The sequence below is a fragment of the Rhinolophus sinicus genome, linkage group LG17 (genome assembly GCF_036562045.2).
Source record: "Rhinolophus sinicus isolate RSC01 linkage group LG17, ASM3656204v1, whole genome shotgun sequence".
NCBI lineage: Eukaryota > Metazoa > Chordata > Mammalia > Chiroptera > Rhinolophidae > Rhinolophus > Rhinolophus sinicus.
Window position 1 is genome coordinate 4,717,823 of NC_133766.1, and position 15,289 is coordinate 4,733,111.

The 15,289-nt window shown below is 42.1% G+C and overlaps 2 protein-coding genes across 2 annotated transcripts in view; one reads left to right on the forward strand and one right to left on the reverse strand.

Annotated features, from left to right (window-relative positions):
• MROH9 (maestro heat like repeat family member 9) overlaps positions 1 to 7,277 on the forward strand; it is a 41,368-nt gene extending 34,091 nt beyond the window's left edge. Inside the window, exons 16-20 of the mRNA XM_019749900.2 lie at positions 342 to 494; positions 600 to 716; positions 1,286 to 1,388; positions 5,193 to 5,255; positions 6,827 to 7,277. Coding sequence (XP_019605459.2) covers positions 342 to 494; positions 600 to 716; positions 1,286 to 1,388; positions 5,193 to 5,255; positions 6,827 to 7,095 — 705 coding nt within the window. The 3' untranslated portion in view covers positions 7,096 to 7,277. The remainder of the gene's footprint in view (positions 1 to 341; positions 495 to 599; positions 717 to 1,285; positions 1,389 to 5,192; positions 5,256 to 6,826) is intronic.
• LOC141569370 (uncharacterized) overlaps positions 1 to 15,289 on the reverse strand; it is a 310,830-nt gene that overhangs the window by 171,171 nt on the left and 124,370 nt on the right. The window lies entirely within an intron of this gene.

Here is a 15,289-nt window from a genome sequence, read left to right on the forward strand (position 1 = left end):
ACACAGATTATTGCAGTTTCTATTTTTAAGACATTCTTAGCTACTGTCCTCCTAAATTTAAGAAACTTACTTTTCACGGGGGATTTTTTTTTTTTTAATGCTATGTGAATTTTGGTAAGCAAATCTTATTTTAGAATCAAAGAGCTGACTACTTAGAGCTGAGGTGAATCTTTTCTAAAAACAAATGATAATAATTTCATATATATGTCTAACATATGTAGTATGTATACTGATATATACATACACATGTATAGATATATATGAAAGTATATATCACACTGTCTACAGAAAGAAGCCCTATTAGCACCATCACGTGAGGCTTTTCTGTGTACCTTTTCCAGAGCAACGGGGGCATTCGGAGTATGGCCATCCGACACTTTGGGGAATTAATCAAAGACATGAATCAATACACATGGATGCTGAATCCTGTGGTTCTCAAAGGCTTGGTGCCTCTGATCCTGTTTCTGGAGGATACAGAGATAAGAGTCGTCAGTGTAAGTCCTGTGGTCTTGCTTTGTTTCCTGTGGCACGACAGAGAATCGCAGTGTTTTATGTTAATGCCAGAAAAAGAGGTCCTGACGGACATTTTTCTCTCACAGGCATGTAAATATACATTAGCAACCTGTGTTTCTGAATTAAAATGGTCAATGACGTTTTTGTTCAACGATCAATGTTACAATTTTGAGCAGGTCGTGCTCAACTTCTGTAACAATCTGGTAAGTGGCCCTTCAGTGTTTAGTACCAAAGAGCTACAGAGAGAACATGAAAAGATATCCAAAGTCATGACCTGTAGTGGGGACGGGGGGAATCCTGGAGGAGTGTGAAGAAAACACAATAAATGGGTGGTAATAGCTAGGGCTTGAGACCAGAGAAAATGAACGTTTTCCACTTCGTCTTCGTCAACATTGATCATCTATTTTATCTGCTTCCTCCAACCCACCTACATCGAGCTATGGATGGCCATAAAGGTAGCATTTCAGATCAACAAAAGAAAAATTAGAATTATTACTGCCTAACGAGCTGGTCCTCTGAAAACCGGAATAAATTCCAACGATAGACAAGTGGGGATGGAAGGATGCTAACCAAAGGTTACAAACACAAGGTTGGGGGTGGGAAGCATATATTAAACTGAGTAATATCTGCAAGCAGGAGCGTAAAGCTCATACATAGAAATCCCAAGTTTTAAACTGGCCCTGATTTAATATAAGCAACCACATTTTCTCTGCAAGCCTCTCTGAAGGGAGCAACAACTGAGAGAACTTTATTTTTTCCGTTTCATTTCCAGCTCATTTACCATGGGAACTACATTACAGATTTGATAGCTGACACCTTAGGATTCCTGGGGAGCTCCCACGCATATTTGAGAAGAGCATCAGTTATTTTAATAGGTAAATAAAATTCGATTCTCACTTCCTAATTTGTCTGAAAAAGTATAACTGGAAGTCTTCCTTTGGGAAAAAAAAGATCTTTGTGATAGACAGCACATTTCATGATGGTATCTATGATGAATAGAGGTTAATATGTGTGGTGAGACTAAAGTTCTATTCTATAATACACAGTGAGTATAGCTGTGTGATTAGATTACTATACAAAGTGTATTTGACAAGGATGATTTCAAAATTTAAGCTGCTCATTATTCTCCATAACTGCTATAAAATCACTAGCCAAGGAATAAGAATAATAACTAAAAATATAGACCCCCGTCTTCAACAAAATTTGGACCTCTGTAACCACAAACGACAACAGATGAGGAAGAGCTACCAAATCAAGTAAAGTTAAAAAGAAAAATGTAGCATTGGGGGGAGTGCTGGAAGATTCTAAGGGAAGATAAAGGTTTTGCTCTTGGACAAACCTGACCAAACAGGCTTTTTTTCCACTAGAGTCTTACCATGAAGATACAAAATCCTTTATTTGTAATGACAGGAAATGAGTTCCCAACTTGGTAATGGGCTCTTCCTTTGTCCCTGTTTGGCACCAAGGAGTAGCAGAGACACCAAGGAATCGAGAAATGCACAGCCACATGGTTCATGGAGAGAAGAATCTGCCAGTTAGGGTAGAGGACAAACTGAATTATGATCACCATGGAGCTCATGATCTGTGTTGATAAGAGAAAAGTAAAGGAACACACACACACACACACACACACACACACACACACACCCGTGTCACAAGAACTTTATTTCAAACCAGACAGAATTCCCGCTACCCTGCATTCTACCCTCATACTTTCCACAAACAGTCCTCTGTACATATACAATTCAAGATCCAAAAATAAGTCATTGTAGAAAAGGAAATGGTATTCTCTTTCTACAGAGATATTTCCAAGGGGAAAAGAGAAGAAAGAAGAAAAATAAATTTTAGGAAATGTTTCTACAGAGCAGATGAAAATCATGATCCGTTATTTCCATGAATCCAAAACATTTTTAAGATCAAGATCTAAAGGACAGATGCAAGCACACAGTCAATATGTGACGGGGTAGTGGGAGCAAGTGTAGGGGGCAGGATAAGAAAAAATACGTAACTGTCACGAAAAAACTACACTGCAACCAGCAGAAGAGAAAATATATATTGTTGATAGCCCAGTAAGGAACAAGGAGACAGGGTTGAGAAATGCTAGCAAAATGAAATGAAAACCAGGAAGAAACAGTTTGAAAAATTAAGGAGCAGTCATACATATAGAAGATAGATGAAAGAAATGTAAATATGCATTAATGAAGAAAAGAAATAAACAGAACAGGAGAAGTATTCAAAGATACAATTTAAGAAGTAAAAAAAAGACTGGATTAAATATACATATAAATGGTAAATCATTTTTCAAGAAATAGTTTATACAGAATGCAACATTAAGATATTTCCTAATCATGGAATTTCAGAGTTACAAAGTCGCCTATAAGTTAAAAAATAAATAAATCTGGCATTAGATTTCTTCACTTCAGTATTCAACTCTAAAATATAATAGAATGATACCTACAAAATCCTAAGTGAAAAGAAAACTGTTACTGATGAATTTTATATTCAGCAAAATTATATCCAACTATGAAGATAGCAGGAAAACATTTTCAAGAACTTGGGATTAAATCATTGCCATGAATCCTTCTTGAAGAAATCATTAAAATATGGAATTCAGCCAACTGAAGAATGAATGGATAAACTATTGCAAAAGCACATGCAATACCTACTTAACTGTAGGACTTCCATCTTCCAATCCATTCTCCACTATTTTTTGCTTTTCTCCAGACCTCGAGAGGCTGACGTCTATGGTCTACTCTCCCAAGCTCCCTTGCCAGTTTGCTTTCCAGGTTGGTACAGCATTTAATGCCCATTCGTGCATTTAATGGGCAAGTGTGTGCTTAATATTCAGTAATAATGATGACAGTGTTACTCACAAATTGTCGCATTAAGAATCCCCCACTGACCACCTGGTGAGAAATACTGATCAACGAGCTCAATAAAACGGAAAATAAAAACACCAACAGATAATTTTATAGATCTTGAAAAGCTGATTCGAAATGTATATGGAAGAGCAAAACGCCAACATCCTCCTGAAGAAAAAATGTGGGCCACTCATCCCACCAGATACAAAGATTTATTATAAAGTCACAGAATTTCAGACAGTCTGTTACGCAAGCGAAGACGAGCAGACTTATGAAACAGAATGAAAAGCCTACAAACAGATCTGCATATCTGCAGTGCTCCTACAAGGCAGTAGGAGGGGGCAGTTTCTTTCTCTTAACGATGCTGGCTCAATTACACAGGTATATAAAACATACCTTGAGCTCTACTATGTGCCATATCATTGCAAAAGTGAGAAAGGCAAAACAGTAAAGCTTCTAGAAGTAAATAAAGGAGAATACCTTCATGATATTCTTGAGGCAGGCCAAGATTTCCTATCAGGACCCCCCGAAATTCATTAACCATAAATAAAAAGATGGTAAGTTGGAGTACATTAAAATGAAAGACTTCTGTTCATCAAAAAAATAAAAAAATGAAAAGGTCTAGCCATGGAGTAGAAGATATTTGTAAGGCATATTAACACTGAAAAAGATTAGCATCCAGAATAAAAAATGCCTACAAATAAATAAGATAAAGACAGACAATGCAATTATAAAAACAGGAAAGCGACTCAACTGAATAGGCATGTCACAAGTGAAATACCCAAACATCCAGTAAACATACAAAACTCTTATGAATCATCACAAAAAAACAAATTAAAATCACAATGTGATACTCCCACCAAACCCATGAGAATGACTAAAAGGAAAAGGATTAAAAACATCAAGTGTGAGAAAGAATGCAGAACAGGGAAAACAGTCAGACACTGCTGGGTGGAGTAAAAATTGGTACAACCACTTTGCATTGTTTGGCAGTAACAGCTGACGGTGAACATAAGCATATCCATTGCCAGTTAACCGACTCCTAGCTATATACCGAACATCAGTGCATACAAACACGTACCAAAAGTCATGTACAGAAATGCCCATCATAACCTCATTCTTTACAAGAGTCCCAAGTTGGAAATGACACATTGTCCATCAGCAGCAGAATGGATTTGAAAACTGCTGCATTCATAGGATGGAATACCACACAACAGGGGTCAGCAAACTCTTTCTGGAAAAGGCCCGATGGTACTTGGAGTACCATGGGGTCCGTGTCGCAATCACTCGACTATGCTGTTGTGGGTGAAAGCAGCCGGCAATAATATGGACACAAAAGAACCCATGAGCATGGCTGGGTTCCAAGAAAACTTCACTGGCCAACCTCCGCCATGTAGCAACGGAAATGAATGAACTACCACTCCATTAAAGAACAGGGATGCAGCTCCGAAAATGTTGAGCAAAAGAAGGCGGACACAAAACAATGTATTCTGAAGGACAGAGGAGCAGACGGAAAGGGCATGAGGCAGGCTTCTGGGATGCCGGTAATAGTCTATTTAGTAACCGAGGTGGCAGCTAGAAGTGCTTGCTTTGTTTTCATTCACTGAGCTATGCAACTAAGACTTAGGCACATTTATACACATCACAGATATTTCAATAAAGAATTGCATTAAATTAGTAAGTATTGGGGAACACTAAAAGAGACCTCAAGGAGAATCTAGAGATGCTTTGCTTTGAAGAAACCAATGCAGGTAGCCAGGTGACCCTGGAGAATGTATTTTTTTCATAATGTATTTGGGGATTTTGTTTTGTGCACAGGCTACTTGGCAACACTGGGTGGCCATTTACTGCTCAAAGATGAACTTCAAGTCATGTTTGAGGGTAAGTGTTGAAGTTATAATGAACTCACTGTGCTTGGGTCTAAATAAATTCACTGTTTGTGATTCTATTCGCATGAGTCCTGCCATGGTGCTGGGGGTCGGGGGAGGGTGGTGGTTAGTGGGGAATCAATGGAAGGACTGGGTTAAGGGGCATCCTTTTTTCTTTTCTCTCTCTCTCTCTCTCTCTCTCTCTCTCTCTCTCTCTCTCTCTCTCTCTCTCTCAGGCTTATCATCCTAGAGCCCATTAGGAACCACAGAGAATTGAAGACTCATTCACTCATTCATTCAACAAATATTTTTCCAGCATCTGCTATGTGACAGCACTATTCTCACTGCTGGGGATACAGCAGCAAACACAACAAAAACACAGTCCACTCCTTCAGAGAATGTATATTTTAGAAGACAGCCGTGTACACCTGCACCAAAGGGAATTAAAGAAGGGTATTGTTTATTCTACCAAAGTGTTTGCATCTTTGGCGTCTCTCTATTTGCCCATCAGGGTCAGAATTGCAAACAGGTTAAGGTAGAAAATAGGGTAGCTGCCTATTTTTTTAATAATAGACTTTATTTTTTAGAACAGTTTTAGATTTACAGCAAAATTGAGTGGAAGATACAGATTTCCACGTGACCCCCCCACCCCCACATGTCCACAGCCTCCCCCCTATGTGACATCCCTCACCAGAGTGTACATTTATTACAGTTCATGACACTCCACTGACACCATTGTCTTCCTTTTTCATTCATCTGTTCATTCACTCATTTATTCAACACATGTTTATTGACTGCCTGCTAAATGCTAAGCATTATAGTTCGCCCTCTATGTCTCTCAGAATCGATTTCTTCTTTCTCTCTCCTCCTGCTCCTTCTCTCTCTCTCTCTGTTTAAATCGCTCCCCCTTTACCCTATTTCTTTTTAAGAAAGAATTTCCCACAAGCCCAATATCTGGAAACAGTGATATTAGCACATTGGTATATGTATATATATTAGGCTGACGCAAAAGTAAGTGTGGTTTTTGCAATTTTTTTTAACCTTTCAAACTGCAATTACTTTTGCATCAACCTAATATAATCCCAGACATTTTTAAAGAACGTGTTATTACATAGTTATTTTTTAAAACTATAACTTTTTCTCACTTATTCGTATATCCTAAACATCTTCTCACGTCAAGAAACACGGGTCTGCATCACCAAGTTAACACGTGTGTGCTATTTCATTTTATGAAATTCCTAATTTTTAACTAGTTCCCTATTGAGGAACTTGCAGACTGAGCCCAACTTTTGTCATGATTCTAAGCAATATTGAACCTCTTCGTGAGTATATGTTCATGCTATCCAGCAGAATCCTCAGCACTTGATAGACACGCAATAAATGTCAAGTGAATATTTCCACTTTTGGTTCCATGATGTCTGAATTAAGCTTCCTGGATGCTGGTAGTCAAAGGAATGAAAAGTGTGGGTGTGGGGGAGGGGCAGACTAAGGAGGACCATGAAAGGCGATGGGACTGTTTAGGGTTAGAGCTTCTCAGACTGTGAGAGAAATGCCTTGAACTGGGGGGTCCTTCTGCCATTTCAGCTATTGAGCCACTGCATCGGGATAAAGACCCTGTCATCAGGGAGTTGGCAGAAACGACCTACAAACTTTTTAAGAAAGTGGCCCATAAATTGACCTCCTCAAATATTAAACAGAGCTGCCAAAAAATGTTTAACTTCATCTACATCAAGAAATTGAAGCTTCTTTATAATTATAACGGCACCAACAACCTGACACACGGTCCTACAGGGATTAAAGAAACCAGGAAGAAGAAACGCTCCATATACATAAATTACGAAGACATTTGGTGAGCGTGAGATGTGCTCCAGCGCCTTGGAGTACAACTCAGAAGAGGAATGATTTTCTTTTCCCTCTTGTTCACTTGAGTCTATTTGTAAGTGCTTCTCTGAAGGATGGTAGAAGCCTTTTTACTGTTTCTTCTTAATTGTCTTCAAATATAGAAATCTGTTGTCTGTCTAGGTCTGACAGTGATCAGAAGACTTACTTCATCAAACCCACTAATAAAATTGAAAAATCATATAAGCAACGTGTTTGATGAGAAGCTCTTGGAACTCGATTCAATCAATAAGCATCTAGGGGACACCTTGTAAGTTACCAGACACCGTGTTACCAAACATTGGGGACATTTGGATAACACAGATCATCCTCAGGAAGGTCACAGTCTAGTGACACACAATGTGGTTATTTCCATCCTGCTGGGATGAATGGGGAGGAAAGGGGTCTTGGGGTGGGGAAAGAGATGGGAGCAAGGAAATGCGTTCCAGGTAGAGACATTGAGGCAAGAAGAGGCGGTGGGGGAAGCTGGAGAGTTTGTTGTGGATACAAGTGGGTAAGTAAAGAAGAATGGGGAGAGCTGAGACCCGGGGGAACATTAATCTGTGCTGATGGCTTTGAACTTGAAATCTTGAAATGAAAGCAAGATAGTCAATCATAGTTAGTGGTCTCCCATTGCCATCAGAATCCAGTCTAACACTTCATCCTGGTTTATAAGAAAGTTGACATATAAATGTTGACCTTCAGTGACCTTGTTTGATTTAAGGTTCCAGTCTCATTTTATACCCTCCTCCCACTCCTGGATTCCCACCCTCGCATATGTTATTTTAACACAGAGGACATAATATTAAAAAGTGTTGGCGAGAGATCAGAGACAATAAAAGGCAAAAAGAGAACACAGTATCACTGAGGTAGTAACTGCAGAAGGAGCTGCCACATGCAGGCCTGAAGAGACTGGATTATTGGAACTGAGAGGCTTCGAGGGAAAGGGCAGAGCTGGGACCGCACCTCGGAGCAGGGTGGCAGCTGGCTGGTGCCAATCTCTCTGAGGCAGCATAAAGAAACTGATCCTAGGATTACTGCAACCACTGTGAACAGGAACTAGCGATGGCACCAGCATGGCTGCTGGGTGAACACATTTTGCTTCCGCAATGCTGACAGGAACAGGAAGTAAACAGGAAGGAGCACGTCCCTCCTTTGCCAGGCTTCTCGCTGGCAAAGGAGCATGAGGTTTGCAGAGTCCCACGCCCAGCATCGTAAAGCAGGGCATAAAAGAACGGATTTGAAGTTGAGAAAAAAATAATAATCGGCGTGGAATTCTTTAAACCCATCTAAACGCCACTTCCTCTGTAAAGGATATCTTAATTTACGCCTATAGACACCTGTGCGCTCTCTCCTCTGCCTCAGTGTGGTAACTCGGTTTCCTTTTGGTGTCACTTATATCTTGCCCGGGACTAGAGTTATGCCTATTCTTGTGTTACTCTCTTCCCTGTCCACTGTCACCCTGTCTATACCAGACACACACCTCATTTATCTCCACATCTCCTGTGACTTCTCAATAACTCACTGCTGAATTTATTCACTGCTGAATCGCCAGTGCCTGCAACTGGACCTGGCACATAGTAGGTATATATTTTCTAATAAATGAGTTAGTGAATGAATTTAACTGAATTGAATATCAGTCCCAGCAAATGAGGCTTGGGTGACACGAGAGGTTTTTGAATATGGAACGCTTTGGTTCAACAACATGTCATTTGAGAAAATAACAGGAAATGTCGTCTTTGTGGAGTGACTGACCTAATTTTAAACTCAGTTAACTTCTTCTGCCTTGCCCCGCTCCTCCCCGTGACAATGTCAAAAGCAGTACGCACGCCAAAATCCCACGGATTTAAGTCAATCCAAAACTTGAAGCTAGTTTCACATAACACAATGAATATAGAGAATGTGTTTTGCAACTTGTACTAATGAAAAAAAAAAAGTATTTGGCAGAGACGAACCTGGAAAGATAAACACAGCGTATTATATTCAAAACAAAAGAAGAGTGACCCCAAGCATTCCTGTGGAAAGGGATAAAGTCATTCCCAAACCCCAGGGTACCAAACAGCCTGCAATCCTCTGGCAGATGGATTTAATCACTGTTCTGCGTTGCTTATAAGAAAACACTCAGAAATGGGACATCGAGTTAAGTCAACATTTACTTATGGAGCTCGTGCTGAACACCCACCTCTCTACTGGGTGTTAAGAAAGACAAAATTATAAGCACACGTGATGTACTTATTATAAGTACACTTAGCCACTGTTGGGAACTACAAAACGTGTCCACAGAGAGAAGCAAGCACATTCATGAGGCGATTAGCCAACCAGCTCTGGAAGTCTGCAAGGTCGGGTAGTGTGGGGTATGGCACTGGCTCTCTGGGGACTCAGCAGCAATGTGTGCCAGTGCGAGGAAGCCTTCTGGAGAGTTTGTCCAGGGTCTCGAAGCATGCATAAGACTTGTACAGACAAAACGGAGTGGAAGAGTCCCCCATCGTCAGTGTCAGAGGGCTGTGCCAGGAGGGAGCATGACCACAGGCAGAGAGATGAGAAGGAACATGGTGTGTGATGGGCATGGAGGTACCAGACATCCTGCAGGCAGGGCACGTGCAGAGAAATGGCGAGATTGGTAAAATGAGGCACAGTGTGAACGTCAGTGGGAGGTGACCATTGACCTCTAAGGAGGGACACGACATAATGGGTGGTTTAGGGAGGATCATTTCCCGAAGCCATCGGAGGTCCCTGCTTCAGAATCATGGCCCCTGAGAAAGAGAAAAAGAAAGAAACTTGCTGCCACAAGCAGAAGAGCTCCTCAGAAAGAATCGAGTTGAGCCTAAGTTCATTTGCCAGGACAGGGGGTCACCGAGAAGATGAGGCAGTCACTGGGAACGGACAGGGGATCCATTCTGACCCTCTGCCTTCCAGATTGAAGAGCTTCCCCTCCTCTGGGTGACTATAAGGGGTCACTGCAAGGTGATGTGCCATGATAGTTTGTTATTGCAGGAAAGAGCAAATCTTCTCTGTGTCCCTCCTTCTCTCCATGGGATAAGATGGAACCAGCTGGGCATGGGTCCCAGCAGGGCAATGAGGGAGCCACCCTGTGGTGACAGAGGACCTGGAGAGGTGATGGAATGAAGCCTGGGGATCTAGAAATCATGATAAATCAAAGTCCCTGGCTACAGTTGTGGGTCCCCCAACACTCCCTTAGGCCCAGCAAGATACAGTAATGAGAATTACAAGATGGGAAATGATCTGGAAAATCTTCTGAGTCCCTCACATATTCTGCAATAACCAGCCTACCAAACACCAGCCTTCCCACATTTTACAGCAAGATTCACAGTAAATTCTCTTGTGTCCCCGAGTCCCCCAAAATGCTAGTCTGCTGCCCAGGGAAGCAAGATAACGGACAGCCTGTTCAAATCACTCCCGCTATGTTTGGCATTCAAACTATGAACCGCCTATGGAATTTGAAAAATGGAGAACTGAAGTCCAGAGATGTTTAAAACTAATTCTTACTCTATAGATGCTCTGGTGTAAACTTCAGAGGCTCCAAAGCAATGGTGGCCTCTGCCCAGGAGTTCCCTTTACCCAGAAGAAGGGGCGCTGTTTGGTAGACACTTCCTAAGGAGCTGCTCCTCACCTTGGGGAGCCATCGCACCCCAAAGCAGCACTATTGGACAGGACCTAATATGACCCCTCGTGAGCTCTCTCAGATGGCTCACATCTGGCTTTCTGGAAATCCTTACACATGCTTTGGCTGAACACATTCTGGGAGTACAGGCCAAACCCAACACAGAAATAACTTTCCTTCACAGCTAGCCAGTCCAAATCTCATCATCTGCATTTCCCAGGCAAGAATCGGGTGGACAAAGGTCCTCGAGCCCCCTAACCTGTCTCCAAGTGGTCGGATTCAGCCCCACCACCTCCTACACTTTCGGCGGCAAGAAGCAGGTCTTCTGATCCCATGTCTTTGATGGGAAAGGGACACACCACACACTAACAGCTCTTTCTAAAGAGATCCACTTCAAAGATTCTCTCCCAAGCTCCACTTTCTTGACTCTTCTATACTCTCAGTTGCATCAGCTGAAACTTCCAATCCAACTAGAGGCTGTCAGCAGCCAAATTAAATCGACTTTTTGACAGTGGAGTCACCTCGGACCAGCCAGATCCTCTTAAAGCAGTTTAAATGTATTTGTATTGCCTTTGGCTTATATGTTCTATCTTTGAAAGGTTTGCTGAAGTTTACTCAGTAAATGAAGAAATCCACAGAATGTTGAAAGGACTTTAGGAGTCACCGACTTCAATTTGCTTATTTTTGAGAGACCAGACGTCCGGCAAGAGCTACCACAAAATACACAACCAAAGGAACCAATCACTGACTACGTACTGTGTTGGGAAGAGAAGAAAATGAATATGTAGGTATTCTGAGCAGGACGGGCTTCCATTCTCTACCACATAACCCACTGTGCTAGACAATGCCTAGTGACCCTTCTCCTGTGACCCCCTTCTGCATGGGAAGGACTAGAAGACGAGAAACTATATTTCGAAGACTTCCTTGCAGCTAGGGCTTGGATGCCACTGAAGCATTTCAAGTGAGATAGACATCTGGTGTCGGAAGACAAAGGCAAGCAGAGGCCAAATTTCTGTGACTATGTTGATCAGTTTACATCAGCCCAACTCCAGGTCTCATCCTTTGCATACGTCTCTGGGGCCGGCAGCAGTTTTACACTCTAGGGAAGGGTGTGACCTTACAAGGCCCGTGGCTTCGCCCTGGTTTCTGCTCTCCAGCCCTTCCATCCATGCAGACACCCAACTCCCTGTACTAGATCGCTTTCTTGGTGAAATACAATGGTTTCGGCTTCCTGTACTAAGTCATGAGTCATAGGCATAGCAGTCATTACATGAAGTGTTCAAGATGGAAGAATCTTCTTTGTAGCATCAAATCTATAATCAGTTAGCAAGTCCCCAAACTTCTACCTCCTAAACATCTCTTATGTCCAGCCTCCATTCTTCCTTCCCCTGCACTGCTCTCATTTCGGTCCTCACTGGCCTTGACCATGCGTCCCGCTGCATGCTGGTTCCTGGACAGGCCATTGTCCTGACTGGATCAAGTACCTAAGGCATTTCACCATACCTGGGATTACTCACATAGCCCACACCTATCCCACCTTGCTCTATAGAATTCTTTGGTATCTGCCTGCAGCACGGAGGATATCCACTTTATCCTGCAGCCGCCCAAGACACACCTCATGGGTGAGTTTCCTTAATAAACTCCTTAATTAAGTTTCCTTAATAAAAAATTGCCAGACTAGAGTGGCATTTTTTTTCAGGCTTTCGTGGCCCTCTGCTATGGAGGTAGATTTCTAGTCTAGGGAATTTTCCTGGGGTCCGCGTGCATAAACACTTTACATTCAGCAACACTGAATTAACTGTAGCTCACTCTGTCATGTTCTCTTACTGGGCATTTGCACATATTTTTCTTTTTGGCTTATGTCCCTTGCCTATTGTCTACCTGGCATGCATCTATTCTTCCTTTAAGACTCAGCTCTCTTCTCACGTCCTCCTGCAGCCTCGCTTGTTCTCCCTGAGTGTTGTCACCACACTGACTCACACTTGTTTTGTGACACTGGTCATCTCTCGCTCCTTCCGACAGTATGTTTGTAGACAGAAAGCACTGTGTCTGCTCATCGCTGAACCTCTAAGAGACAACCACAATGAACGCATGATGTAACGAACCCATGACATATAACGTGTGATACGCACACTCAGATGAGTGGAGTGGGGGGAGGGAGGGAGGGGAAGACGGGGGATGCATAGAAGCAGGAGGGGCAGATACAGGCGCAGGAGGGAGCCAGAGACAAGTGAATTCACAATTCTGTCATTTCTTCACAATTCTAGTTTTACAAGCTCATCGTCTCCAAGAGTTAGCTCAGATCCTCAGCTCAGGTCCTCTTAAGTTTCCAGAAAATTGAGCTTTTATTTTCTTAAACTGTGGTACAAATAAACCTTTCCTTGGAGTCCAGGTGCATAACCTTTGTTTATATATTCTATAGTTCCAAAGCAAAAATAAATAAAAGAACCACTGTTCCTTTAATCTCCCAAGGGTTCATCTTACAGCTCCAGTGACCAGATTAGTCACTGTTTTATTTTTTGGAACCAGGGCCAGGGACCTCCTCCCTGTCCTTCCCCCATCTCTTTCTTCCTCTGCACCCCCATTCTCTCCCCCGTTCTCCTGTCCCTATGGGCACTCTCAGCCCTTCTCTTCCGGGTTTCACTAGGGCTCTCCCCCCTAAAATGTATGAAGAAAAAGGAATTTTTACTTTGACAATAATAACTCCTCCCGCATCCCCAATTTCCACAAAAGACATTGGTAAATGCCATTCTCTCCTACATTTAGAGAACGAACAGCTGGTTCTCTTGGAAAAGAAAAGTGGTTCAATAAGAGTAGGGCCCCTTTGAGCGCGCCAAGTACCCCAAGCGTGTAGGGGTGATTTGGTCTCGTGGGTTGTATGCAGAAGGCTGGTGTTCTGGTTCTGACTCCTTTACTTGTTGCTTTTAGACCCTGAAGAAGCAATTTCTCATCTTCTTGGAGTGACAATTGCTTCACGTGTAATTGAGAGTGTGCGTTGATGATTGTCAGGGTTTGTCCTGCTCTAGCATTCACCGACCCTGCTATTTTTGGGCATATTGAATAATCAGGAGAATAAATCAGATTTAGAATCTTACTATATAGCACAATTGGTAATAATAATAATCATAAATTATTAATGTGCATCTCTGTTTTCTTCTGTTAAGGTGAGGATCCTGACATTTAAACCTCAGCTCGTTTGACTTATTCGAACTTATTTGGTTCCTGAATTAAGACAGCAGTTTAGAAAACATTTAGGGACAATGACATTTAGGAAAAACTATAGCTCTTATAGAATATTTAAATGTGGTTTTAGTAATTATACTCTCACAGAATAGTAAGAAAAAAATGCCTCCTTTATTCAAAATTAGATTACTTTATAGAGGGTTTATGGGTTTATATCCCAATTACTTCATAAGTATCTGCTCTTGTCAGAAAAAACAAATTTAAGGTTATCCCAAATGTAAAGTTGTTATATTGATTAAAGCTATAACAAATTAGAACGAATTTTAAAATGTACCTCTAGGTAAGAATACATACATACGTATATAAGTAACCTTTTGTAAAGCACCTACTATTAACAAAGACTCTCCGTAAGCAAACTTTAGTCAAGCTCTTGAGTCTTCTTTTTGACTCTGCCTGGCCCTTGGGCTCTGTCCTTGAACCTGCTAGTCCAGTTTTATCAACAATCCTGCTGGATCCAGTTCAGGGAAAATCCTCTTCCTTCTATATCTGACCCAACTCTACATCCCCAACCCTTGGTAGCTGACCACTCTTGATATCTGATCAAATTCCTTCTTCTCCCTGGTCTACCTTCAGCACAACTCCTGCTGTCCAGTAGGCTTAGCCAGAACGCACTGGTAACCCAGGCATTTCCTTTGAGTAATTTTCTATCCACTGACCCCCATCCTATTCCTTGGCGATAAGTCTCCACTTGTCCTTGTAGTGAAACTCTCTCTGCTACTGCAAAACCCCATTGGAGGACCGTATTTCCCTGAAAATAAGACCAGGTCTTATATTAATTTTTTGCTCCATGAGGGTTTCTTTTCAGGGGATGTCTTATTTTTTCATGTACAACAATCTTCCTTTATTCAATGACAGTCACGTCATCTTCTTCTAGAACATCGTCATAACTAAACGTGGCCGTCTGTCTGGCTGACGCTCTTAACTGGGGCTTATTTTCGGGGTAGGTCTCATTTTCAGGGAAACACGGTCATACCCCAGAATGATGTCGACCTTATTGTCTTGAACAAGTGTCTGAGTAATTACCATCTACCACTGTGTGCCAGGTCCATATTAGGGCTGTTCCTGTGGTTTCTAGTTCTCACAATCACCCTGCGGGGTAAATACTCAGGTTTACAGCTCAGAAATCTCTGAGGCTCCCAGGGGAGGCCAAATTCAATCCTGGGAAGCTCTACAGGAGAGCTGCCAACGTTTGGGAATTTGCGGGCGCGGGTGGACGGGCTCTCACAGCTCTGGGAAGCGACAGACATTCAGCGCCCTGGAGGCCAGCGCTGCCCAAGCCTGGCAATGCGCTGGGCAGCGCCGCC